Genomic DNA, 27,391 nt, shown 5'->3' with positions numbered 1-27,391 from the left:
CAGGGGGCAGCACTGCCTCCTAGTAAGAAAACGCGATTTTTATTTATTTCATCAGTAGTGTTACTTTTTTTATGACACCTTTTGATAATGATGATGATGATAATGATGATCATGATCGTGTCGCATTTGCCGTTGTATCGGGCGATCTACGAGAAGATGGAGCTCAGATCTGACCTCTAAATTCTGAGAAAAAAAAAGAATTGCAGAAAAGAGAAAAAACAAAAGAGAAATTGTTCTTTCTTTAACCTTTCCGCCCACTTTCCCGGGCCACTTCGTATGCGCCACAGTGTTCGAGTCGCTATGTCGTAGCTTCAATGACTTTCCAGTCAGGCTGCTCGCGGCGTTTGCGAAACCCCAACGCCAGTGCCAGCGCAATATTTTCGTTTGCCTGTAACGTAGCATTGGGCTGAAGATTCGCGCATTCCTGGACCACGTGGGAAATGGACACATCAGCGGCGTTGCAGCGGTAGCAGGATGTACTCGTATCCTCTGTGTATTTTTGCGATAGTATGCAATCGTATGCACACTCGAGGCGAATTTCCGCCGTCGGTGTGATGTTCCGCATAACGTCAAAGTGCGATAACATCGCGGCTACGTGCAGTGCGCTGTGGGTGCGAGTGAAAGCGTACGAAGGTGAGCCGAGAAGGATGGTGGCTCGGTCTCGCGAGCGCAAGGCATCGCGTGCTTGTTAATTTATAGTTAGTTAACGAATGTTTACAAGTTTATACGACCAATAAAACTACTATCCTTGCTTCGTACAGCTGTATAATTTGCTATCGCAATCGATGCTTCGCCTTTCGGGCCAAATTGCGACATTTTTTTTTTTCGCCTGCAAAAGGCGCGTAGCCTACCCTGCGAGCCCGCACCGGAGACCACTTTCCATGGAGTTGTCGCGAAAGCGCTTCTTTTAGAAGGCCTGCTTGAATGAGTAGTATATACGCTGGCTTTGCCTTGGCGGTTGCCCTCCATCTTTGCAGTTCGACAGACCTATCTATGCCTTTGGTCACCATGTGTGTGTGGGTGGGGGCAGGGGTTGTGATCCGGACCTGGTCGGCGCCGTATCGTCAAGTGAGCTTTTTGTCCTTATCGATCTCAGGTGGATGTGCTTGCAGACCTGTCGATCCCATTGGCCGTTCCGCTCAGTCCCCGTTCGTGCGAGACTTTCGCCGCGGCCTCACGTGCCTCGACGGAGGGAGGACCCACAAACTGCCTCACTGGGTGCGCCGCGGCTTCGTTCCGAGCAAACGTTGCCAGCTGTCGTCCTTCGCAGCTGAAGGGGAAGAGGTAGCGGCGGGTGCGCCCTCCGCAGGTCTCGTGTAAAACGCCCACGCGGGGCGTCACTGTCGACTACTACACACAATCCGCGACTACGCACCACGAGCAACGGGCGTCTTTCTCGGGCGCAGCCCACGCTACTACGCGAGCCGTGGCGTTTCTTCGGAGTCGGAAGCAAGGCTCGTGCGTCGTGTGAGTGGGTGGGGGGCTCGTAAAAGCTACGCACGCAATGACTTCTATTCGCTTTATATAGCCTTCAGCAGAGTTTGCTGCCGGCTAGTTCGCACGAGATGTTAAAGGGCCCCTCACCAGATCTGGCCATTTTGAACTGACAAGCGCAGAGCACACAATCCGGGCTAACGATCGCGTTTGCACAAAATTACATCGCGATGCACCGCGGAAGGGTCTGGAATTTAAATCCGAAAGCCGTTCTCCCTTTCCCTCACGGCGACCGCTCTCCAAGACGGACGGTGACGTACTCGTGTCCGCAGTGTGACGTCGCTCGTGGTGACTCGTGACGTCGATAATTATTCGAGGCAACATCTGTTATTTGTAGGATCTGTTGCTTGAATTGACGAATTGAAGTATAGAGAAATAAAAAAAACACACAAACGGAATGTCTGCTTGTTTTTTGCTTTTTTTTAATTCAAACCGAAGCAAGAGAGATGTACGTCCGCTTCGTCTGCTTGTTCCCACGGTCGTCCAGTCAGTTGCGCGGGTACCGAAACTATGCCATTTTCTATCGTGTTCCAGCGCGTAATTATGTTCTGCGATCTGCTTGTTCTGCCTCAGTATTCGTGTAGCACTGAAGTATACCGCTAGTCACGTGTCCTTGTGCACAGCGAACAAAATCGTGCGCTGCGCGCGAAGCGATAACAGGTCGCGCGCAACGACACCATCGGAAGTACGCAGCGACGGGAAAAAAAACTGCCAGAAAAAAAAAAATTGAGGCGGGGCCCATGACGTATGCGTCACGCGATCCTCGAAGTCCGGAATGGGAGAACGCAGGGAAGGGAATTTCGCTTGCGGAGGCTAGACGGGCCGAGTGGAGAGAGTGTCTCGCTTGGCAGTGGAGCCCGCCTGCCGAAATCAGGGGCTCGCGGCACTGAAATATTTATATCTCGGCTATCAATGAGCCGATTTGAAAACGTTTTGCGGCAGAACGCTGCCTAGAGGGCACGTAAGAACTTCCAGCATAAAACCGAAATTTTCTATGGGGCCTTGTGAGGGGTCCTAAGAGGAAGCTTTAGCTCCGACCCAACTCGACGCCGCCTATTAAATACATGTAAAACGCAGAAACGCTTTGCTGAGATAACCCCTCGACCGATGTTAATGAAGTGTGTTGAATTTTGTTGAAGAAAGAATTTTCAAAACTTTGAAAGTTCGACAAAATATAGAAGCACGAAGTTTACAAATTAATAGTTCTGTACCAATAACAGATGTCGCGGTTTTGTAAACGACGCCTATTAGATCGTTGACAGCGGACAAATTTCATACGTCATTTTATATCACACATGATTTTTTTACGTTGTGTACAATGGTTCTGCAAAAACTGCATTTACAAATTACTAAATATTTTTAGATTGATGTGTAACAACTCAATTTTGTCCGCTTTGGATGTACTATTAATGCAATTCACACAATCTTGCTTTCATTTCTCATTGGTGAGTTACAGAGTTGTAAACTTGATAGTGTCGTTTTCTGAAAATTTGCCATTTTCGCCCATTTTTAATGAAATATTGACGACCTCAATAAAAAATTCGAGACGCACAGTCACTGGATTTTAAGTTTTTCTTTTAAATGCAACAAACTTCGCGAAGTTTGGTGCAGTGCCCTTGATGACAAAAACGAATTCCACTTTTACATGTATTTAGGTAGGAGCACCCGAGCTAAAGCTTCCTTTTACCCAACCCAGATGGCGAAGATTAATCCAGTCGCGAGGCCCTCGCTGTACGACGTCATGCCTCATAATCATACCGTGGTTTTGGCGCGGAAGACCTCAGAATTTTTTCTTTATGTTTCACAAGCACGAATTTCAGACAAATCCATGTGGCAACCATCATCCGCGTGGTACGGCTGAACGATACATATCGCCGCCAGAGTTCCCTGTCGCAATTTTAGCGAGAAACTCTCTGGCCACAGTGCCGCTTTGTTTTGCGCGCGCAGCTGCACCCGGAGCCGAGCGGAGACGACTCGCAGCAGCGGGTTGCGTCTGCGCAAAGAGCGCGTGTTGCGGGCGGCAGCGGTTCGCGTTTTTGCACACACGTACCTGCAGCAGCAGGCGCACGGCCTCCAGCTTGCCGTGCATGGCCGCCTCGTGAAGGGCCGTGCCGCGCAGCGTCGACCGGTTGATGTCGGCGCCGGCCGCCAGGAGGCACCTGCACCCGCTTGTACAGTTAGTCGACGTCCTTCGGTGTGGAGAAAAGAAGAGTGAATGAATCCGCAGACGGGACGAGTAGTAAAGAGAGTCGCAGCGAATCAGTGTCTTGCACAACGAAACAACCATGATCCATATATGCGATAGAGAGCATTTCTCCCCCTCCAAAAGTTGAACGTGTATTTCAAGTCTGTTCAGTGCGCTTGACGCCTGTTTTAACGCGATAGCGCTAAGGATCCGGCGTCCGGCGGGGGATGTCGTTTCGGCGAAAAGATTTTCTAAGCACGCATACCCAGGCCTTCCATGTTACAGAGCGAATTGACTGAGATAATTGAACTTCTCAAGCTAAAATACATGGAAAAATCGTAAACTGCGACTTACACACAACCTACAGACCTGATAGCTCTCGGTCGTGATTTCAATACAAGAGAAAACATCATTCTGTCACGCGAAAACTCAAACAAACCCCTTTTTTTCCAGCGTTTCTACAATGCACAAACCGGAGACGGCGTCCGCCATTTGCGCACGCCGGCGCGTAAATATCTCGGAGTCCACGGAGCGGCGCGCCCGCTTCCTTGAAACACTTCCAGATGGCGCTCGCCTCCGCTGCATCGCGGCACATGCAAGAGGCGGCGTTTCTACCAGAAAGCCCTCCTTCATGCATAGCTTTTGCCGCGAGCATTTCCCGGTAAACATTACGATAACATACGCTGCAGTTTTCCGCCATTTTTGCGAAGCTTTTCCGCTATTGCATGCGCAACAGCGCAAGTGGGCTCGAAAGTATCCCAATTTAGCAGAAAAAGAAAAGAAAAATCACGGACTGCGCGAAAAAGGCAGACGACAGGTGCGCAATTTGCGCTATGTAGGCTGATGAGTGAAGTTCTAGTATGAGTGTAATTCTAGTTCTAGTATGCCATTTCTGGAACACCTGTAACCTGCGAATTTATAGCTGCTGTCCGGTGATAGAGTTTGCGACTGCATTATATATTTAGGTAAATAACCAAACAAGTGGACATCATCAATTGACAGATGACAAGCGTTGAAACAAACACATATAATAAAGACTTTTTAGGTGCGCACATACGCATATTCATCATGTCACTGGAAGACAGTTATCAGTTCAATCAAAATGCCTCCTTTTTTACTTCTGTGTTTATCTGCAGAGAATTCAGTGACACGCAAGCAGTATTCTTTGGGCCGCATTGTTTGATTCACTTTTTTAGATTGTGTGGTACAGCGCGAAGCACAACGCAAGAAAAACGAGGACAAGCGCTTGTTCTCCTTTTTCTTGCGTCCTTTGTCCGTCGAAAACAAACTAGCCCAAACCATCGCCCTTCTAAGTTTGCTTCACATGTTCGCTCGTCAAATTCTTCATGAATTAGGCAAGTAAATTGCTTAGGCGGTGAGTACACATGAACCGCCGATAATTTTTGCGTAATATAACAATTGCGGTACGCATATTTGTGCTAAATGGTACACAAGCAAGTGCATAATGTGGGCATCCACCCGATATAAATAGCATCATTTTCAAGTTTCTCTCGCAGCCCATCCCACACCGATAGTGAGGTAAAAGCATACACGCACATGGACGAAGGAGTCGGAAATAATTCCGCACCATTGCTGCATGAGGTAATCAGGCAGCTTACACTCGAAGTCTATTCTGCACTTGCGGGCTTCTCCGGTCTCTGAGAAAAGAGAAACACTGCTTTTGAGAAGTAGTAGTGCTCGAAGTTTGCTAAGTTACAGTCTTTGGTTACTTTAAATTTCAATGTAGGCGACCCCCCCCCCCCATTCTTACCTATAAAAAGTATGACCAAGCCTAAGAAGACTTTGTCAATATCCATGACCTCACGACGAAATGGAAGGCGGCGTCGCCACCTGTTTTTCGTTTTGTTTTCACGTCTTTTTTGAGGCATCAAATCTCCTCAATCAGCAACAGTGACGCTTCTTTGTTACTGCAGAAGCATCATTCACTAATACGGCTGAACCCTTCCATGTCCCTTCAAGGAGCCTTCATAAAATGCTTGGGAACGCGTGACCGCACCTGAGCACGCTGGTGTGTCCGTTCCTGGCCGCCAGGTGGAGGCACGTGGTGCGCTCGTTGTCCAGTGTGTCCTGCCTGCTCTCGTACAGCAGCTGGCGGCACCTGGCGTTGCGCAGCAGAACCTCCACCGCCTGCGGCCACGCGAACAGCGATGCGGTCATTTTTTTATGAAAATAACGCACTATAAATAGAAGCAGAGGCATGCGAAACTCGGTTCGAGAAGTCAGGCTTGAGTTGCTGCAAGTACGTGGTTGATGTTTTCGGTTGTCACCAGTTTGAGGTCGTCTTTTGAGTCGCCTTGCGCAAACAAGACTCGCTGAGTAATCGTGTGCACCCCCCGATCTTCGGAGATATAACGCCCCAATTTATATGTCACAATTCAAGGCGTCTCCATTACATGTTTGATTAACGCCCTGAATGAAGTGCAGTGGTCACTCATCGTTTCGTAAAACCAGTTACTATAAATCACCGGTCTCAAGCACGATATGCACGAAACCGGCACAGCTCCCCTGCACGGTATGCATCACCCTCTCCAATACGCGCCAAGCGCTGTAGCTGACTAAGCCACATGTGAGCGTACTTTTCGCGTATGTCGGGCGTATTTTGGGCGTCGGCGCCGCTATGCTGTGTTGCGCGATCACTGCGTTGTAGCGCTGCGTTAAATAAGGTACTCGCATGGCTTCAATTTCGGCCATTGTAGCAAAGCGGTCATCGCGCGAGGCATGATGTACGCAACAAAGACTCAGTTCTATACTGTTACGCAGAAACTAGTTCGTTCTATTACGCTAATTAGCTTACACAGGCATGAAATTACCCGACTACCCTCCATGCGAACAATACTGCTGCACAAAAACGCACATTTACAAATATTTACGAGTAAGGCGAGTAGCACAGGCGCAACAGCAGCCAAGGTGTTGTTGTTGTTGTTGTTGTTGTTGCCTATCACGCGTGTGGTTCGCGAGGAGCAACCTCCACCTCTTCTTCATCGGTGCCGGACCAATGCTGCAGGTTTCTTCTATCTCGCGGCAGGACAAAAGTCCTTAATTAGCCAGGTCAGGCAGGCGGCAGAGGCCAGTGGGGCCCTGGACTGAGAGGCTCCGACCACCTCTCCTTCAAATCTATACAACTCCAATAAAGTTTCTCTCTCTCTCTCTCTCTCTCGCGGCAATGTATACCAAGCACGAACACAGAGCGATGCTCGCTGGAATATGAGACACGGTGAGCACCTTTCTATGCTACAGCTATATGAACCATCCGATATGGAACAGAGTTTTACAGATCATAAGAAATATGGCGCGTGTTTACCTTTTGCCTGCCAAACTCGCAGGCGAGGTCCAGCGGTGTCTTGTGCTCGCAGTTTCGAAACAGTGGGTTGGCGTGGTAGCTCAGCAGCTTCTCGATCTGTGAAGGAAGAAAGAAAGAAAGAAAGAAAGAAAGAAAGAAAGAAAGAAAGGAAGAAAGAAAGAAAGAAAGAAAGAAAGAAAAAAAGAAAGAAAGAAAGTTATGTGAACGCTCAAGGAGCGCAAATCTGCACTTCTAGCGGCAAGAACTCGTGAAGTTCAGGGTCTTTTATTTATTTACCCATTTATTTATTTTACCCATCGCGTCTAGGTGGCATTACAATAGGGAGCGGGTTAAAAGCATTCAATGTTTTTTTTTAACACAGGTTTAAAAGCAAACAAACAAGCTTATACAGTCAAAGCATCTCTGCGCAGCTGTCATTTATCAGCTATATCGGCAAGCGCAACTGGCATAAGATTCCATTCCCGAATCGCTTCGTAGGCAAAATGAACTTTCGAACAGCTTTGCATCTGCATTTGCATTGGCGTATACCTTGTGGTCATGATTCGGTCGCTTGGATACACGATTAGGCCATTAGATATGCTTGTCCGAATCTATGCTCGTTCTGCATATATCTAAAAACGTTGCGGAAATATTTAAGCCGTATTTTTTCTCTTCTCTTTCGAAGCAGTAGCCGTCCAAATCTCTAACGCAGCAGCCATAAGTCTCTTGCGGTCCTAACACGTGTCGGCCGCCTATATGTTGCACTTTCTCGATCTTGTGCCGGTCGACGCAAGTTGAAGAATCCGAAACTGTGCAACCCCACTACACGACGCTCCTTACGTAAGTGTTACACAATAAATCGCGAGCTTGTGAGAAAAGCTTGGTGTTCCGGCGCGAACCTATACAAGTGAGCTACCATGAGGCTCTGGTCCAATATTCGCCGCAGACGGCTAAATAAAGCGGACAGTAGCCATTTTAAGTCTCGTTCCAGTGCTGAGGAAGCCGGCAAAAGAGATATCTTCGCAAAGACAGCATTGAAGTAAAAAAGACAAAAAAAAAACGATGCGGGCTACTTAGTTGTCCAAACAAGACGGCGGCTGAGCAGAAGACTTGGAATATAGACCGAGAAGTCGCCTGCTCAAAGGAAAAACGTAGCCACGCTTTCTTGTGCACATATGTAAGTGACGACGCGTTTTTCACATGGTTGCACACATAACGTATTAAAATACAGCGATAACGTGTGCTTTTTATTAGCTCTTTTTTTTTTTGTCGACGCGAGGTGGTGTCTTGTCGCAGGCACGTCTTCCAGACGGTTCCAGATGTGTTCCATTACCTGAGCCCGAAGCGGCCTTCCTATACCTATCACCGTAGACTCTCCACATTGCCGACCAGAATAAGAACACCCAAGAGACGCCGTATAGCAGAGCGACACAGATCACTTTTGGTCACCTGCTGCTTTTAACTTGCGCCTATACACACGTACGGGCGTTAACGAATTCCGCCCGCTTATGAATGCAGCCACCGCGGTTACCAATAGAAACAGCGATCATCTGCTCAAGTCCGGAGAGGCCACACCACGCGCACTCACCACTAGCACGTGTCCGTGCTGCGCCGCCAGGTGGAGCGGCGTGTCCCCCGCACTCGAGGCGTCGTTCACGGACGAGTTGTACTCCAGCAGGAGCGCCACGGGCTCGGCCTGGCCCTGCCACGCGGCGTAGTGCAGGGGGCGCATACCTGTGTGGTGATAAGAGAGATTGAAATAGAACGAGCAATAAGTAAAACGACGTACTATGCGCATATTCCGGGGCGGTGAGGGGTCCGGTAGGGAGGCACTTATAGAGAGTCACATAAATTAGTACTAAATTTCTTCACAAGCATGGGCACCATGAAGGAAGCACTGTCAATAGCCCATTCAAGACTAGAGTGCTAGATGGCATTACTGAGTAAAGCAAGTCCTTGCTTTCGAAATTATTACTAAAGAAAGGATAGAAAACACCAAGTGATGCTAAGTCGTTGCCTAAGAACAAATGTCTGCAGTGCTGGAGAAGACAAGGCGTAGTTATTAACTTATTATACATATTTTCTACTGGGTGTAGAATTGGGCGAGTTTTCGCATCAACACGCAAATAACAGGCCGCGAAGTGAGGATGCGTCCTGGTAACCTCGACACATGCCTGGCGAGTAAAAAAAAAAATGTTTCCACATTTCTCATCTCATACATATCCAAAGGTAGACGTAGCAGTCCTGCGGAAACCCGCAAGGCGGAGAGAAGTAATTAATAAAGGGAAAACGGGTGGATCTACGAACGGGTGGATGTCTGATTTTCCATTTATTAATATCCAAAGTTAAGATGGGGGACGACCGATGGAAGAACACTGCGTATTAGAAGCTGTATAAACAGGGATAAGTGCTTCGGACAGGCTGGCCGACGTTTCGATAGGTGGGGCGATCTTTTTCAAAAGGGGCATCGTCATCCTTGGAGTGTTAGTTTTAACGGGCTAGTAGGATGAACTAACACGGTGTCACTGTCGGTGACGTGGCTGCAAAGGAAGGAACAAACACCTACCGCCGAAAGCGACTCCACATGATGTCACGGCATTAACCCGTTAAAGCTAACACGCCAAGGATTACAAGGCCCCCTTTGACAAAGTTAGAGCCACCTAACTTTTTAACTACTACGTTAGGTCCAACGTCTGCCAGCTTGTCTGACGCACTTTATCCCTGTTCATACAAACCCTATCCAACCGTCACCTTATGTCTCTGCATATATGATTTTTTTTTACCCGCGTCTGTGCGCTGTGTGTGCACACACACATGAATGTGCTTCTTTATTGTTTCAAGTAGTGCCCCTGTATATGCTGGGACACTAACTCAAAGCCCACTTCGTAAAACCATGCTGCACATTAATTTTCAGAGACAGCGAGGTCAATTTCATTTAACAACGGCTATTTGTCCGAGCCGACGAGTGGTGTCGCCATGGCCCAAGTGCAAACTGATTCCCAACTAGAGCGTACTAGAATATTTTGCTACACTAACCAATAATAACCACAACACAAGCAACATATTCAAAACTTGCCGCGCGTTCCTTCGACCGGCGCTGCAAGCCGCCCTCCACTACCGCTAGTTCTTGCAACTACCGCCAGATGGCGCGGCGTGTCCAGTGTCGCAGCGTTCTCTCTTGTCGGAGCGCAGAAACTTCTCGCACGCGCCCTGTCGCCCCCCCTGGCTGACGCTACTCAAGGGGGTTGAAGTCGCGCAGATTTGTCCCCGCGTTATTATTCCTCGTTCGTTCACCACGAATGGAGCCCAACCAAGAGAGAGACGCAAGCGCGCGTCCCCAATCTTAACACGTCCTCCTCACTCGAATATCGGTCGCCCAGAGCACGCGACTCTAATGGAGGTTAACTGGCGGCAGCTCCAGAGCAGCATCATCGACGAGGTGAAGAAGTACCCGTGCCTCTACGATTCCAACTACATCAGCCGATGGAATGCACGTAGACGAGGACCGTATTGGGAGGCCGTCGCAGAGGCCGTCGACGTAGCAGGTGAGACCCGAGTTTTATATCCTGCAGCCCGGCCCGTACGCAACGTGGGTGCGGGCGGCAGCCGGCCAGCCGCCGTAAACAAAGGGAGAGAGAGTTGACCTTCGAGATACCCGCTCCATAATTTGCAATCTCGGAGGCTTCAAATAAATGAGAGAGTGCGTTGCTGCTGTCAGTCGCGAGGGCGCGCGCTATGACCGATAGTTTACGGAACGCGGAAATTTCAAATCTCGTATGCTGCTTACTCGTTCAGAGGGCCGACGTAGCACCATACTACAGTGGCTACAAGGGGGAAGTGTGAGGAGCGCGCCCGGGCAGGCGAAGCGCTTTGGAAGGAAAGGGGCAGATGGCGCTGCAGCGCGCATACACGTCAGATTCTTCGGCTGCAGCGTTGGTAAACGCGTGTTTTATACGCGGCGGACGCAGTTTTTCTTTCGTCATGTTTCCATGGCTCTCACTATATTACAGAAATCGGTTCTGCTGGACACTTGGTTGTACAAGAGAGCCGGAAATATTACTGAGTTAATTCCAAATTGAGCAGAATGTCAAGAGAAAGCAGACTTACCGTTTCCATGTTGGATCGCCCAACAGCGTAGATTATTTCGCGACGGGTTGATTTCTGCTGTACTCGGACAAAGCACCACATGTTCAAATGCGCAAAATTTCTGAATAAAGCTTTATTTTGCTAAGCTGCTCTGGTAGCGGCAAAATAAAATGATTTCCTGGTACTTGGGAGTGAAACCTCTTCCAAACAGTCCTTAGGTAACCCGCCTCAGTTTCAAGTGCTTCTTTTTTTCCCGCGATGATTCCCTCTCTTTGTTAAGGGATTTCATGTAGAAATGAAGGCGTGTTAGCAGGAAAAACTTGGTGATGTGGTTGGTAACACTCAGCCCATGAAGTTCACAGCCAATCAAGACATTGTTCTTCCTGAGACAGCATGTCAGCTGATCAAGGCTGTCATAGTGCAGTTGGTTGTTGCTAAACCACATAGAAAAGGTGAGTTCTAACGCCTCTACAAACGAGAAAAGTTCGTGGGATGGGTAGAGCAGACCACCTTTGTCACAAAATTTGGTAAATGTCGAGAGTTCTTTGTTAGCATTCTCCGGATTCACGAGAAGCTGATCAAAACAGTCTTTGCAGTGAGTTTTCAGGATGGTCTTTCGTGCAACATACCCTGCAATGTAAAACACCAGGCGGCTGTCGCTCGTTTTTTCATTGTACACATGGTCAGAGAGAAGCTCAGATTTCTGGAGCCTTTGTGAAGCATCTTCTATCTGTCCTCTGTCAAGAAGTTCATCCACTTCACCGCCTGCTTCCTTCTCACCCAGCAAAAACTGCAGGGTGCCTCCTTCACAGTTTCCGCTGCTCGGCGCTTTCACTAAGTTATAAAAACTTAGGCAATTAACAGTGATGAGGAACTGGGTTGCGTTGGGGTGGTCATTACAGCCGGAAAACTGACGTATGACGCCAAACAGTTTTTCCAGGCTATCCTGACAAAGGCGGCTTGTCAGCAAGTACTTGTACCCAAGCTTGTCATGGACATACTTTAACAGATCTAATGTTGCATGGAGGGTAACCCTCAGTCCTTCAGCTGTGCTTGCTGACAAAAAACCTACTCTGGAAGGTGCCAAGGATCTTTCCCATTTGTTAAGGTACTCGATGAAATCTTTGATGTTTTTCTCTTGAATGGACCCAAGTCTTAGAGCTTCGGATGGAATACGTGCTGTCATCGCCTCTATTAGCTTGGCCATTGTGCTGACAAATGCCTCAGTTGCTGCTGGGTCACCCCAATTCCTTTGAATTTCATTCTTGTAAAAGAAAAGGCCACGAACGACTTCTGAGCTGAAAAGTTGGAATGCTAAGTTCACCCTCATTTTCTCAAAATTATTGGGCTTCACGTGGCATGCACTAATTTTTGGCATGACCTTGAGGGTGACTGCACATTTATCTTCCTCGTGTGCCACCCTGATGTGCTCAATGTAGGCAGCACCATCCGGAGTTTTGTAGAAGCACTTCAGGAAACCGTTCCTTACGCATTTTATCAAGTGGGGAAAATCTGACATAAAAAAAAGACGTCTTTCTTTATCAACAGGATGAGCAACCGACGACTTCACACAGCTCGAGGAACCAGATATTCCAAATATGCGCCACATAGAGCGGTTCCATGAAGCGCCATCAGCTGTCACAAAATCAACCTTCAGGCCAGCTTTTTCGGCAAGAATCACAGCTTCTAGGACGATTTTCGACAACAGAGCTGCCTTCACATTGCCCCTTGAGGCAAAAACACCAAGTATTTGATGCCAAGAACCGCTTAGAGGTTGAAACATGACCACTAGACCGTGATCACAAGGCACATGTTTCTCACTTTCGGGGGTGAATTTTCCTAAGTCCACAAGTCCCTCAATCTTTCCCCCTCCAACTACACTGAAACACTCCGACAGTTTCATCTCATCTATTATCAGGCCACCGTGGCATCTGAATTCATCCATGGTCTTCGTTTTCTTGCCAATCCCTGCAAGCACAAGGGAGTTGAAGCCAAACCCGCTCTTATACTTCCGCATATATGTCTTCAAGCAGGTTCTGTTCGGGAGTGTTAGTATTCCCTCTCTTCTGACGTGCTCGTAGAGTCTTGGACTCTTCATGCGCATTATAATGCACTCGAGTAGCCAATCTGGGTTGTATTTCATCCCTCTCAGTGATTTGCGACGAGCTGCCTGAAAACACTGCAGTACCGCGAGCCTTTGCTTAGGTGGAAGAGCTTTTAATCTGTCTTCCAGGACGCTCTCTTCCAGTTCTACACTCTGCCTCTCAAGATCCTTGATGGTTTGTGTGTAGACTGACAACTTGGCCTTGAGTCGCCGAACAGTTTGCGTTTGAAGTTTTTTCTTCCTTGAGAGTCTGGGAGCTGAATTCTGGCTACGACGCTTTTTTGATCGCTGGTTCAAAAGAGCTTTTCTTAGATGCTTGCACATCACACATGGCCTACTGTCATGCGCTACACCACGACACTTTATGCTTGAAATGATTGCGTCAAAAAAGTGAAATTTCTTGCTTCCCAACGCAAACGGAAATTCATCGACTGTGCCGGCTCCAACACAGACTTCCATGCTGTCGACCTCTTTCAAAAGAGATGTAGGATCGGTGGATGACAGCCCCGACTGGCGCACTCCCTTTAAAAAAACATCTTGTTTCACACAGTTCGCTTCTTGTGAAAACACAACCAGCTTGCTTGCATATAGGACCCGTTTATCCTTCCCTGGTTTGCACACACTGTAAGCCACAGTCAACGGCGAAGGGTTCAACGTGTGCATGCCCCACGAACACGACGGTAAAGTGAGGTCCTGAAACGAAGCTGTGCAGTACGGAACCTCCTCGAAGCCCACACTCACAGAAACGGCACTGTCTTCTGCACATTTCTTCTTGGCTGGAGCTGTGGGTTCAGGCTTTGCGGGCCGCTTCCTGTCAGGCGGCAGTTGCTTCGATAAATACTTTGGTAGGTTTGGGAAAAGCGTGGGCACAGCTCCAGGAAGCAACAGAGGCCTGCTTCTTTCGATTCGGACGAGCTCTCCATTCACTGTGTGCTCAAAGTACCTTGAAATGTACCTTGTGTCGAAATGAAGCTCGCACACCGCAGAGTTCTTCTCGAGTTGTTTGTCAGCACGCGGTATAGCCCGCTGCCACTGCGCCAACGCCAGTTCATTCTTGGGTACACCAAACAGCGACAGTTTCATCTTGCACGATTTGTAGCCAGTAGTGCACCCAGGCACAAAACAGTGGCTCTGTTTTCTGGGCATCACCACACATACAGCGCACAAGAAATAACTCACACAACTGCCGGCAAAGCCGAGAGAAACACGTGCAGCACAGCTCACGCCAGCGTATGCCACCGCGCCTTGCCCATCGACTGACGTGCAAACGTCGTCGAGCGCCGCCTGTCGGATCCTCCTCAAAGGCCTCAGTGGACCGCATACGGCGAGCGGCGCGCTGCTCACACTTCCCCCTTGTAGCCACTGTAACCATACGAGGCGACCGAGCGAACCGGAGCAAGTGTCAAAACTTAGCTATTTCCCGATCACATGTGGCCACATACTGTCATGACGTCACGACACGGTATCCTCCTGGGAAACGCAACCGAAATTGACCGTAGAAAAGAAGTTACATTGGGCACTCTGAGGCTTGTCACTATTATTTTCTTTAGGGTTTAGAGCTCTAGGACCTCCGTTTAATGCGAAAAAAAATATTAGTCGTAAATATGCCGTCAGTGCCTCTTTGAGAAATTTCATTCCGTCCTTGAAAATATCTCTCTCACTCCTGCATATGTTTTTTTTTTTTTTTGCGATCGGCGTTTCTAAACGCCTTCAGCCCGCTACACTTACGGGGCGGGGGTGGGATGCATGACTTCCCTCCTTTTTTTTACGAGGGCACCACACCAATTAAAATCTGAAGCTTTAAGGTGCCAAAACTACGATCTGATCACGACGCAAGCTGTAGTGAGGGACTCCAGGATAACTTCGAAAACCCCTGCTTCTTTAACGTTCTAAGTACACGTCCCCGTCGAAATGCGACCGCTACGGCCCGGATCGAACCCGCGACCTCGAGCTCAGTCAGCAGCGCAACGCCACAGCCACCGGGGTGCCACCAAACCCACTGCGAGAAAGCACTGCCGTAAGCACGGAACTCTGCGAATCCCGCGGCGCCTGTATCGTTGCGTTCCTACTCGAGGAGTCGGTTCTTCTTGTCACGCTCCTTCTATAACCGCGCCCGCAAAATGGTATCGAAACGCACGCTCAGTGTCTCCTGTACAGCGCCCTCGCAGGCCACTGCCGACCCGTTTCTCACCCTGCTTTGCACCCGGGCGGTCGCAGACCTGACGGACACCGACTGCCGGCGCATCTGGAAGGGCCTGCGCGACAAGTACGTGCGCGAGATCCGGCTCGGCTGCGCCCGGAGGCCCGACGGTACGCTCGCCACGGCGCGCTCCCAGTGGCCGCTGCTCGGGCGCCTGGACTTCCTCAGGGACCACATACGCCACCGGCGGTATGTAAGGCGCGCATGCGCGAGCAGTACGCGCACCGATACGTGAGGGGGCTCCGTTTTGACGTGCTTGTTTCAATGTGCTAGCATTGGGAGTGTCTAATCGGAAAAAAAAGAAAAGTATGTGTGTGAAGTGTGGGAAGCCGGTCATGTGGCAGATATGCTCCAAGCCTATGATTGATACTCTCTAATGCAGAAAGGGAGCGTCAATGACTGAGCAATAAGCAGATAGTTAATTACTCTCTAATTATGACGACTCATAAAAAAAAGCACGAGGCATCGTCCGACCGCGTTGTCTTTCGTGCAGTAGTGTCGAGTGCCTTGAAGAGAGAGTGAGAGAACAGCTTTATTTTGATCGAGCGCGAGGAGGGGCGGGGCGGATCTCTGTGGTGTGTGGTGCCCTTAGTCCAGGGCCCCATCGGCGGTGGCAGCACTTCCGGCTCTGGCGATCAGCTTCGCTGGTCGTCCGATGCCTCCAAAACTCAGAATGAAATTGTGTAAAGTTGATCCATTTATACACAGTCCATCATAATTCGCGCCTCAGGGGCCTAAATATAGGCACCTGACCACTGGAAGGACTTTCAATAAAGTTCTCTCTCTCTCTCTCTCTCACGGGAAGTATCATACGGGTTCCCCTTTATTATTTATCTGCACATAAACATTTCTCTATCTCTCCCTGTTGCAAAGTTGTAAATGCGCTACGACAGAAAAAAGAAAGAAGGAACAAACCTTTAGTGACCTTTTCATTGCCTTCGTTAAAAACGTTAGGGCAGCCCCACTACAGCAGACTAGACTAGCATGTTACTTATTCATGTTTCTTCATGTTTACTCATGAATGCTGTGACCAGCTTTGATCCGCCCGCTTTTGGTAAGTTTGGTGCCCCCGTGGCTCCTTTGGTGTCCCGGGAGCGTCGCCAAAGTGTACTAAACAATGAGATTTTGTGCGCACTTGGTATTTGCGCAAATTCTCACTCGCCTTCACCGCAATACAGAATGTATGCTGCCCCGCATTACAGATATGCATTGCGGCGAAGCCGTTCCAAAACGCACATGAGAGTTTTGCTTACGTTTCTGTTTATCAGTTCGCTCTCTGCACCTTTGTCCACCGTGTCGCGCAGGAAAGCTTCCCAAGCGAGGAAGCCGGATGTCGTCGACTACAACGAATCGACATCGATGGACGTCGTGGCGCCTATGTTCGGTAAGACGACGAGAATTTGTAGACTAAATTGCTTGGGTATATGTCGCACTGACGCCACGGCGCTAGATATTCAGCGCGAAAAAGTGAAGTTTGGCCTTAGTATTTCTTTTTTGGCAATCAACCTACTGGTGTGAAATTAACGAAAGTAGAGTTTTGAAACAATACTTTATCAGTCTAAAGTTGATTTCTGGTTCCTCGTTGGCGTCATTTTACAGCGCTGATAACCAGATGGGAGGCCATTCTAAACGAGCTCGCCGTATACATGCTAGCCGAAACATTGATTCTTCAAAATTTATATTAAAAAGTTTTATTCCGGTGTTCTTTTACCTGCCAGAACGACGATCTGATTACGAGGCGCTCCACAGTGAGGTGCGGATTAATTTTCACCACTTAGCGTTCTTTAATTAACGTGCACCCAATACACGGCACACACGAGCACAGAAGCAAGGTGGAGTTGGTAATGGTTTCGCATTCGTGCACTGCCACCGAGGCGACGTGCGGCGCGCCGCCAAAAGCGCCATCTCGTTTCTCTAGGGCAAACTGCTCCGCGAAAAGGGTTAATGGAGAAGAGATCCAAATATATGAGGCTAAAATTCCTCTTCGTAGTAGTCCGTAATCATTTACACATAAGCTAGTTTCTAATCGAAACCCACTAAGCATTCAGACACCGGCACAGTGTATGCGCGTATACCCTACCCTCCCATGGCGCGTAAACGCTGCTTCAAGTGCAGCACAGTCCAGTACTTCACATTGCATAAGTTGCTTTTGCAGTATCCGCATGAAGCGAGCCTGTCTACACGTGCTTATACTTAATCCCGTTCTCTTTATTTCCTCCTCCTCCATTTTAAAGTTGTACGGCGTGGTAAACCAAGAGAATAAAAAAAATAAGCTGTCACTTTGGGCCACCAAGCAATGGATACCAGACTCATTTGGTCAGACCAGAATCGGCCAGCATATTTTTAGAAGCTCTTAATCGTCTCGTGTTTCCCGAAGCTCGGTTTCAGTATAGTTATCACGTCGAGTGCGGTTTGTGAATGCTCTCCGTCGATTTTTCCTTCGCCTGTTCTTATCGTTTTGATTCCTTCCTTGTGGCGTATGTCAGTATATAGCGACGACGTTTTTCACACGTGCACGTTTTTTGTTTTTGTTTTATGTACACGTTCTCCACTTTTGTAATGCTCTGTAAGGGCTAAATGCATGCACGAACACCCGAATGAAATCAACGCTGCGTGCGTGTTTCGCATGCAGCGTGCCCGGACGCAGCCACCGAGGACGTCGGCGCGGAGGGCCGCCTGGGCTCGCCGGTGGACTTCGAGATAGACGTGTCGCAGGGGCCCAGCTACAACACGGTACGAGTATTCGTAGGGTGCTGCCATAGAAGACAATAGCACAAAGAATGACACTCAACGAAGAAACATTCCCGGTGGCAGCAATACAGGCACGTGCATAGGGACGAGGGCGAATCAGAAAGTCTTTGCGCCTATCCTTTACTTCTTTAAAACCAAATTACGGCTCTAAATGCGAAGTCAACATATCCTTTCCCAGCGGTGGACCTTTCTGGGACCGGACCGGCCTTATCTGCCGGTAGCTCCGCGGCGCGGCGCTGCTGTCGGTTGTTCAAGATGGCGGTTGTGCATCGTGCGTCCACAGTGTACGAGCAACCGAGTGTGGTTCGTTTACTATGAAGCAACGGACGCACACCCGTCGAAGTACACGGAGAAATGCAGCCCACGTATACGGGGAAAGGCGTCTCGCTTTGAGAAGTGTGAGGTGGTGGTGCTGTGTGTTCGCAAAAGACCGTGATCACTTGCACGACAATGAGCGTTTGTGGAGGCCGCGTGCATCGCTGACTGACGACAGGGTCGTCTCAAATTCAGTGCTGCGGTGGGACAAATGACTGAACCGGTGCGGGGACCATGTGCAAAAATAGCGTAAGGTACGTAGAATAGTACGTGTGTTTGTACTATTGCGCCAATGTTTTATTAACCAAAATAAAGTTCATACAGGTAACCTGTATGAACTTTATTTTGGTTAATAAAACATAGGCGCAAAGATTTTCTGGTTCGACCTCGTACTAGTACCATACATGGCCTCTGAGATCGGTTGGCCCGCGCTCCACGACTGTACGTACGTGCTTCTACCCGATACTGACGTCGTGCTGACGTCGAATGAAAGAACAGTGGCAAGGGATTTTTTTTAGAGGCGATATATTGTTTAGCGCATGATGGCACAAGGGTACAAAGAGACACACGTAATGTGTCCCATGAACATCCTTCCGTGTTACTGGTATTTAGTGCTAAAGAGAGAGAGAAAAAAAAAAGAAGGAAAAGAAACTCGCCCTGACACGGTGAACCGACAATCCCACTTCGCAACCCTACACTCTAAGAAAAGCTGGCACCTTGCCGGCTTTGTGCCAAACAACGACTGTCGTATACCGTACTTTCCATTTCTTTCTCAATGGTGCGCGCCCGGTACTTCCAGGTCACGAACAGCATGCGCGTTATCAGCGTGACATAGCATCAATGAGAGCTAATCTAGTACACTATAGTGACAGGACAGCAGCGGGTTAAAAAAAGGAAGCCAAAGCAAGACAGATCACGATTATTGTTTGGGGAAAAGATACCTCCCCCCCCCACCCCCCCAAGAACAAAGGGTATGAACTTTTTGACACTGCAATTTTCAGTTTCTTCTCGAAAGCGCAAGACTCGCACTGTTCTCTACGCATATATCTCACGTGATAGAGGGACATGTCTGAAGCTTTCTCTCTCTGTCCCTCTCATTCCCGATTCCTTCTTTTTTCTCCTTTACCGAAAAAGGATTCCGAGGAGGATGTTGAAGCAGCCGCTCCGTCGCCTCCGGCCCCCGACGACGTCTCCGGCCCGTCTACCGGTGGGCGACAGCGAAGTTGCAAGTCGATCGCGAAACCGCCTAGGACCTCGCCGGGACAGCGGGACAGCGTTCGGCGGCGCGGCCCTTACGGCCTCAGGAGGAACATCAGGGGAAAGAGGGGGAGACCGACGGGAACGACTCCGAGAGGCGGGAGGACGGCGCTGCTGACCGCCGTCGACTGGTCCCTCCGAAGACGTGGTCGATCCCCGAGGACGCAACGACGCTCGGTGGAAAGGAGCTCCTCCACCGAGGAGGAAGACGTCGCCGACGAGGACGAGCGAAGCGTCAGTGGTGGCTACGTCAAGGAAGAAGAAAAGCGCGACCAAGAGGACGCGAACGAGGCCGAGGCAGACATCGAGGCGGCGCTGTGCAGGTACGTGCGAGCGTCCAACGAAGGACGCACGGCAACGAAATTCTGCACCGCGTAAAAAGACGTATTGCTTACAATAACGTAGGTAAGAAGGAGCCCCCGTGCAATATTTGAAGCTTGAAATACGAGCGGAAGCGTCAAGAAAAGCTCGCAAAAATAGCCGTTTTCAAGCGAAGCTTGTATTGGCTCACAAGTGCGGTTGTCGTGGTCACGCAAAAACCCAGTTGCTCACAGAGCAGCTGCGTCAACTACGTCAATGATTGATTAGTTGACAGCTGCGCCGGCGCCGGAGCGCGAGTTATTAGCGAGGATTCCAGCTGCGTAGGCGCGCGCTCACACCACGCGCGGAACCAATCAGAGCCGTTTCGCTTCAGCTGGGGAGGGAATGGGCAGGAAAGGGCTCGCGCGCGCTGCGCCGGCTTCGTTTCCGTTCAGTTGTCTCGGAAAACGGATTAGATAGCCACGCGTTGTGCGTTCCCCTGAGGAAAGGGCAGCCTTCGACGAGCGGCGGCGAGAACTCGCCCGTGAAAAGGCTCGCCGTCGGCGCGCCAATCCAGCCGTTAGAGCCGCCCGAGCCCAGGCAATGCGACAGCAACGAGAGAATCCCGAGCCAAGGGAGCGGGAGGCCGAAGCAATCCGGCACCGTTACCTGTGGGCTACTTAACTGCGACGAAGGTGAGGTGCACGCAGGACAAGCTCCGATTACCTCCATTTTCCGGTAGGGGAAGGGTTGGTATTTTTTTGTTGTTGATGATAACGAAACTGAAAAAAGAATACACCCTCATTACTGCTAGCCGCAAGTGACGCATGACCTAGACTGTGCGGATCCTCGGCACGAGCTCCGAGACAAGGCGGTGCCCACGGCTGCCCACAGCGCGTCGAAAGGTCTCAGAGGCGGCATGCTGAAACGTACGTCATAACGACGACCACCAGGCGCACGCGTCGTATGCTTAGGTGCTGTTCAAAGGCTGCTGACAAGAAAACTATGAAATTACCAGCCCTGCGACTTTTCCGAGATTGCTTTAGTCTGTATATACTACTCACTTATAACACATTTAGCCAACATGAAATTTCATTGCAATTTGCCTTTAAATTAGTGGTCGACTGGCAGGGCTTATTTGTCGGCCGGTTGATCGACTGACGAAAATATTTGATTGATTGACTGACTGACTGACTGACTGACTGACTGACTGACTGACTGACTGACTGACTGACTGACTGACTGACTGACTGACTGACTGACTGACTGACTATTTGATTAGACCAGCCGGTCGAAATGGCGGATGGATCGAGTTTCAGTTGTTAATGACTCATTGAATAGGGATTAGTGAACTGGATGATTCATTGGTCTATCGACTGGTTCATGGATTTGATCAACCGACTACATAACTGATCCAATGACTAATTTCAACGCCGCAAAGATGCAGCTAGGCTATGATGAGCGACACAGTGGAGGGCTCCGCCCGAATTTAGAGAACCTGTGGCAAGCATTTTGTACGTGGGAATTTTCGCAGTCTGCCCCTGTGGCAACGCGATCGCGGCGACCGGGTGCCGAACATTGTACTTTGTGTTCAGTAGCTTATGCAATAACGTACGGGTGGGACTCAGTAAAAGAGGAAATATGTCAATGCCAAGGCGACTGAGACGGTTAATCAGCATTGTGCCCTGTTATCTACACAACTAAACCATTGTTAGAGATGGATCTGAATAACTGTGCTTGCAAAGCAAAAAAGAAGCAAGGGACAAGTGAAGTCTTTTAATGGAAGTTAGCTGTAGACTGTCATGCTACTCAATACGAACTGTTACCTAGCTCAGATCGCAGAGCGACTGCCCCGGAACGGCGTTAGTCCGGGTTTAGATCTTCGAACCAGCACGGGTTTTTTCTTTGACTCCTAAACTTTTTTCCTGAGAAACCAGCATGAGTTTCCTTTGTAGCTTCGTGCTACAGTCGAGTGGATGACCATTTCTTCCTCTCACACTCATCATGAACAATGAGTGACGTGTGATGTGCAGACCGACAGCACACTTCAAGCAGAAAAAGAAAACCACGCACGTACTTCTCAAGAGTATTTGCAACGCCTCTCCGAGTCCTGTGGTTTTAAGAGAAAAGCGTCTTTCGTGCGTCAAACAGACGGATGGCAAACCCTGCACGCGTTATTTCGCCATCTTTCTCGTATTTTAATCCACTGTACGTGCAACGTGAGGCGCTCTCGTCGCACGCAGGTTCGTCACGGCGATCGTCGGCAAGATGGCGTCGGTGCCTGGCGGCCCGGTCGGCGCGCCGTCCGCCAAGACAGAGATGCGAGTCGACGCGGGCGACGGCGACACGCTGTTCCTGCTGGGACTGAGGAGCCTGATGTCGAAGCTGGACGCCGAGAGCAAGTCGCGCGCGCAGGTCGACATGCTCAGGCTGCTGCAAGAGCGGGTCGCCGACGCGGAGGCTCGGCGACGACCGCACTCTGGCGGCGACGACGGCGACGAAAAGCGAGGAGCAGACGACACCGCCGGTGCCGCCGAGCAGCCGTCCTAGACTCTATACGCCGAATGCGCCAACGGCGAAAGTTGGAAGGCGAACAAGAGACTATAGGACAGAACTTAGCACCGTAGGGGTGGGCAAACATTGGAAGTTTCCAATACGAATCGAATATTACGCACTATAGCTATTCGTATTTGAAAAGAAACTGTTCGGTATTTTGGGGCATTTGGAGCCAACCAAGTATTTCCTAATACCGAGTGCTAAAATCTACCCTGAATCACCTTGATGTATAAATGTACAGATGGATGCACAGATATAGAGACGTGTTTTTCTGCATTTACATTGCGTCTGTTTGTATTACGGGTGACTTGTACTTTCATTCGCTGGCTTGTATGCTCTATTTACGTATGCCACTCCTGCTTTATAGGCCAAACTGCTGGCCTGCAGTATATTGAAGTAATAATGTGGTTACTGTTTCCCGGCTGCTGAACAAAGTATCGCAAGTTATCGGAAGTTAAAGAACTGCAAAATTTTTCGAAGCAATGCAGAAACAAAATGTGCAACGCAAGCTTTGTTTTTGGTTTCGCCGTCATTCGAAGCGCGGATGTGGTCCGGCGTAACGCGGGCGCAGGTCACGCGCGGCGCTGTTAAGCCCAGACCACACGTATACGCTTGCTGAAGCGCGCAGCTCGCGTCTACGCGCCTTGCGCCTGCCGCGCCTCGCGAGGAATGGCGGTTCGCACCCACAAAGACGCGCCTCCATGCGCACACGCGTTCGCTGTGCTCACCCATAGACGTCTTGGAAGACGCCGCTTCGTACTTTGCTATTGACAGTCTCAAAATTCTTCGATATCTATAAACGTAATTGCTATACTTCAAGAGCTGTTAGATCAGCGCAAAAAGGAAGGATTAAGCACTATTTTGCACTTTTATGTAGCGCACATTGAGCAACTGAAAGCTGTATTGGAAGTCTTTCGTGTCGCTCTACAATTTTTCTCATTGACGCTTTTTATCTAATTATGATATTTGAGAAGTTGACTAATTAATAAAGATTAATGATCTAATTAGGCGGATGAAAAGAAATCTGAGTACTGCTGAGTACTACTGAGTAAGCGACGGCAAACAGCATTACCATGGTTCTGTGCGACTACGTGACATTTGCATATTCTTAATGTTTGGCTCAAGTTACGTGGGACACCCTCTACAGTTCCAGCAGTTCAAGTGAAACGCGCGCCGATGCACGAATGAATGCGTAAAAGCCTGCGTGTTCGCCGTCTCGCAAGTTGTTCATCTTTCGCACGGTACCGAAAGAGTAAACGCGGCGGGAGCGCCCTCTCCTCGTGCGACGCATCCACCTCAGTCTGTGGAAACAGGAGAGGTCATCCACGTCCATGGTCGACTTGCGAAAAGTCGTAGAAAATACTCGCCCCGCGTGTGCTTATCACTGCTGTCAGCCCACTCCGGGGCTCTCTAAAGCTACGAAGACAAAAGAAGAAAATGAAAGAGCGCCTCAAGCTCAATGCGAGGTACTCACCCCTGGAGTCCTTGAGGTCCACGGTGGCCCCCAGGTCGAGCAGCAGTCGCATCACGGGCACCGAGCACTGCAGCGCCGCCTGGTGCAGGCTCGACATGCTGGGGAGGAAAAGCACGTCACGTCAAGTGCTTGCGACTCGAGCTCAACCTCGCAGACGGGAGCAGAGTCGGAGATAAGCGTATATAAAGATACCGTGCTCAGCGCTCGAGATAAGCCACAAATATACCCCACTGGGCCTCCCAGACATTCTTTTTTCTCAAGCTAAATGTTCCGCGTGAATTGAGTCTCGACCGAGACGCTTCGGCTCCCTATTCGGCTTCCGTAAGACGATCTCTTTTTTTCTCATCTTGTATCATCTCTCTCTCCTTTCTTGCGCGGAGACGTGCAGCAACAATGAGGAAGATAAAAGACTAGGAGGGAGCTTCACGTGGCAACTTTGAAGCCTTATCATAAAAAAAGTTTACGCAGAAACTCCTCTGGGAGTTGTCTAAGTATGTGTGAGTATTGTGCCACTTGCTCATCGTCACGCAGCCCGGTGTCAGTTTCAATCTTGTGGAACTTGATCCGACCAGTATGAACGACAGCGCTGCGGCGACACGAAGTGCTGAGGACGGCGGCGCAAGGTTACTTGGTGACGCAAGCAAATTAAAGCAGGTGGCTTTGCCAGGTGCGCCGGCGACGTTCCAACCATTCTAAGTAGTTATCGCTCTTTAACGCCTGCTCCATCCGCGTCGAAAAATTATCAACCGTACTCCTGTGGGGGCTGCTTATGACGCGGCCGTATCTTGAAAACGATCTGAAATGGAGAACGAGTGCGCCGAGTGCTGATAGCTTCGTGTGCGCTGTGTTTTCGCCACGCAGTTTGCGTTGAAGCGAGAGGCAGCACGAAGGTAAATCTGCTCGCTACTGCGCGTCCTATCCTGAAAGCGATCGTCTTGCGAGACGGACGAACGGACGGGTTTCTTCGTTGGGTAAGCATAGAAATGCTTGCGCACTTAAAATCACAAGTGAAATTGAGCCACATGGTAAATTAGCCTTGGCCAAGTGATAGGCAAGCCGAAATTTCTAGCCACTTAAGCGCGCGGAGAGTGCGGGGGAGAGTTGCGCATATGGCGACTGAGGAACGCTGATCGTGACGACGGCATCGCTAAAGGCTACCACACACCAAACAATACCTTAAATGGTCCGGCAACCACGTGGGGCCTGTTTCCCAAGAGTCAACGCGCAGATGGGCCCCGAAGGAAAGGAGGAGCTGCGTCAAGAGAAGGTTGCCTTGCCGAGGCTACAGCTGACGTCGTGCTCCCTCCCAGTCAATTTTCTTCCTTCCTCTCCGTGTAGCAAGAATCACGCAGCCCATAAACAGGTGGTCATTACCTTCGCTTCCTCCGGTTACGAGGTGCTACTGCTTGGGTGCGTTCTTGCAGTTCGCGAAAATAAGTTCCCGGGGGCTGACTACGTGTTTCACTAAGAGCTGGCTTTTACGATGACAGGTACTTGGGCGTCTTTAAACACACGCGCACGCACGCACGCACGCTCGCACTTACCCCCTTCCCCCTCCCCCCCAACACACACACACGCGCGCGCGCGCACGCAGCAGCAACAACAACAACAAAAGAAAAATGCCCTGTCGTATACATATGGCAGCTCCTGTCTCCACTGAACGGTGAGGCGCTGTTGTGTGCCACTTTCGTGGTCGCAAAACACGCCATGATGCAGCGTTTCTCCGTTGAACGGACACTGAAAGGGCTCATGTGGGGCTTTAACAGACCGCGACGTCATTCATCGCAAGGAATAGCGCGGGCTATAGCACCACAATGCGCTGGTAAAGAACTACGTAAGTTGAAAAAGAATTACAATTGCAAGCGCAGTGTGCTGTCTCTTTGTGTATGCCTTATGAACGACTCAAGAACGCTTGGCTTCAAGTGCCTTGTATCTGCCGTACATCTACGGAAGGACTGCCAGATTTGGACTGTTATACGTTGGTAACGATTCATATTAGGCTTGAGCAGTGCACTAGGGACATTCGTCTGCCCCTCGTCTTCTCTGCGCTGTTCATGTCAAAGACTAATTTTAGCCTCAGCGATAAGTGGACACCTGATCCTTGAACGAACGTGAAGAATAATCCGAGACTTTGTCTCCCCCGCATTGTCACGTGAGGCAGTCTACGGCGACTTTGTTTGCTTCTTTCCTTCTTTTTCGCTCTTTCCTTTATCTCGAAGCAGCAGCAAAGGGCAGCATCTTCCTCTACACATTGCGCGCCTATGCTTACTAAGGGCTACTAAAGATTCTGCAGTAATACATATGAGCTCCGCCGCACTTTTCTACAATGAAAGTTGTCGATAGTGTAAACTGGCCAAGTTATGAACTGGGCATTGTCAGGACTGGGGGCTCAATCCTTTCGTCCGTGGTCCTTTGCCAAGATTGGAGTACGGCATGAATTCGAAGGTAGCTGGCCCATGCCGTCGTCCAACTTATTTACGCTGAGATCGTTGATGGAGTGAAGAACTGCTTCTCAACGAGAACGAGGAAAAAGGGTTTATTTACAGAAATTAACTCAGTCTAACATGACTGCTTGAGAAAAAGAGTATTAGTCCAACAGGACTGCATGAAAGAAGTGAACCAGTCTAACATGACTGCTCAAGAGAAGTGCGTCCAACAATCGCACAACCACAGTTTTTATACACTCGATCCGCCCGTCCACGACGCGGCGGCTGTTCGTTTACACATCACCAACTCGCAGCTGCTCTGAAAACCAGTTTACAGACACAAAGGCACACACATTCCGAAGCCCAAGCGACGGTGTTGAAGGGGGTGCCGTTCCGGAAAATCGACGTTGTCGATCGCGCGTCGCTCATTGTTCCGAGCCACTCCAAACCTTGAGAAGCACAAAATAAGTCTTCCCGCGGTAGCTTCTCCAGGCGTGTCAAATCAGCCCCGCGTTGAGGAACTCTGGAATCATTGTCCACACACCGAATTCGTCCCGTCACCATGTCGAAGGGGCTGGAGGAAGGCGGCGGGTTCCAGCGCAAAGGTCGCTTCTTTGAACGCCTCGCAGCTGCAGCACGGAGAGGTGGAGGTGCGCGTCTTGCACCCCTTGTCGTAATCAGGTGGCAAGGTGGCAGTCTTGTTGTGCAACCCGCCGTTCTTTACAGCGCCTCCATGGCCCCAAAAGTCTCGACTGTCTAGCGCTGACAACCGCTAGGCAGGAAGAGAATGGCTGCTGGTCAGGGGGGGGATTGATGTCTTGGCTCGCAGCGACCACCTGTGCATTGATGTCACCGCCCCAAAACATCCAACAAGGACAGGCAACTGCAAAATGAACCCCACAACACGGCTCTGCGCCGAGATGACGTGCATTGGCCCTCACT

General features: G+C 49.8%; 2 protein-coding genes across 2 annotated transcripts in view; one reads left to right on the top strand and one right to left on the bottom strand.

The window, feature by feature from the left end:
• LOC135900747 (caskin-2-like) overlaps positions 1–27,391 on the bottom strand; it is a 319,002-nt gene that overhangs the window by 220,495 nt on the left and 71,116 nt on the right. Inside the window, exons 3-7 of the mRNA XM_070524415.1 lie at positions 24,024–24,121; positions 8,569–8,714; positions 7,002–7,097; positions 5,697–5,827; positions 3,545–3,653 (exon numbers count right to left, since the gene is read on the bottom strand). Coding sequence (XP_070380516.1) covers positions 3,545–3,653; positions 5,697–5,827; positions 7,002–7,097; positions 8,569–8,714; positions 24,024–24,121 — 580 coding nt within the window. The remainder of the gene's footprint in view (positions 1–3,544; positions 3,654–5,696; positions 5,828–7,001; positions 7,098–8,568; positions 8,715–24,023; positions 24,122–27,391) is intronic.
• On the top strand, positions 10,359–22,814 carry LOC135900800 (uncharacterized). The gene is made up of 6 exons (XM_065430382.2): positions 10,359–10,525; positions 15,388–15,559; positions 16,675–16,754; positions 18,003–18,103; positions 19,571–20,016; positions 22,237–22,814. The coding sequence occupies exons 1-6, from the start codon at positions 10,375–10,377 to the stop codon at positions 22,541–22,543; spliced, it is 1,257 nt and encodes a 418-aa protein (XP_065286454.2). The 5' UTR covers positions 10,359–10,374; the 3' UTR covers positions 22,544–22,814.

This window comes from Dermacentor albipictus, chromosome 8 (genome assembly GCF_038994185.2).
Source record: "Dermacentor albipictus isolate Rhodes 1998 colony chromosome 8, USDA_Dalb.pri_finalv2, whole genome shotgun sequence".
NCBI classification, from domain to species: domain Eukaryota; kingdom Metazoa; phylum Arthropoda; class Arachnida; order Ixodida; family Ixodidae; genus Dermacentor; species Dermacentor albipictus.
This window is presented reverse-complemented; position numbering and strand designations above follow the sequence as displayed.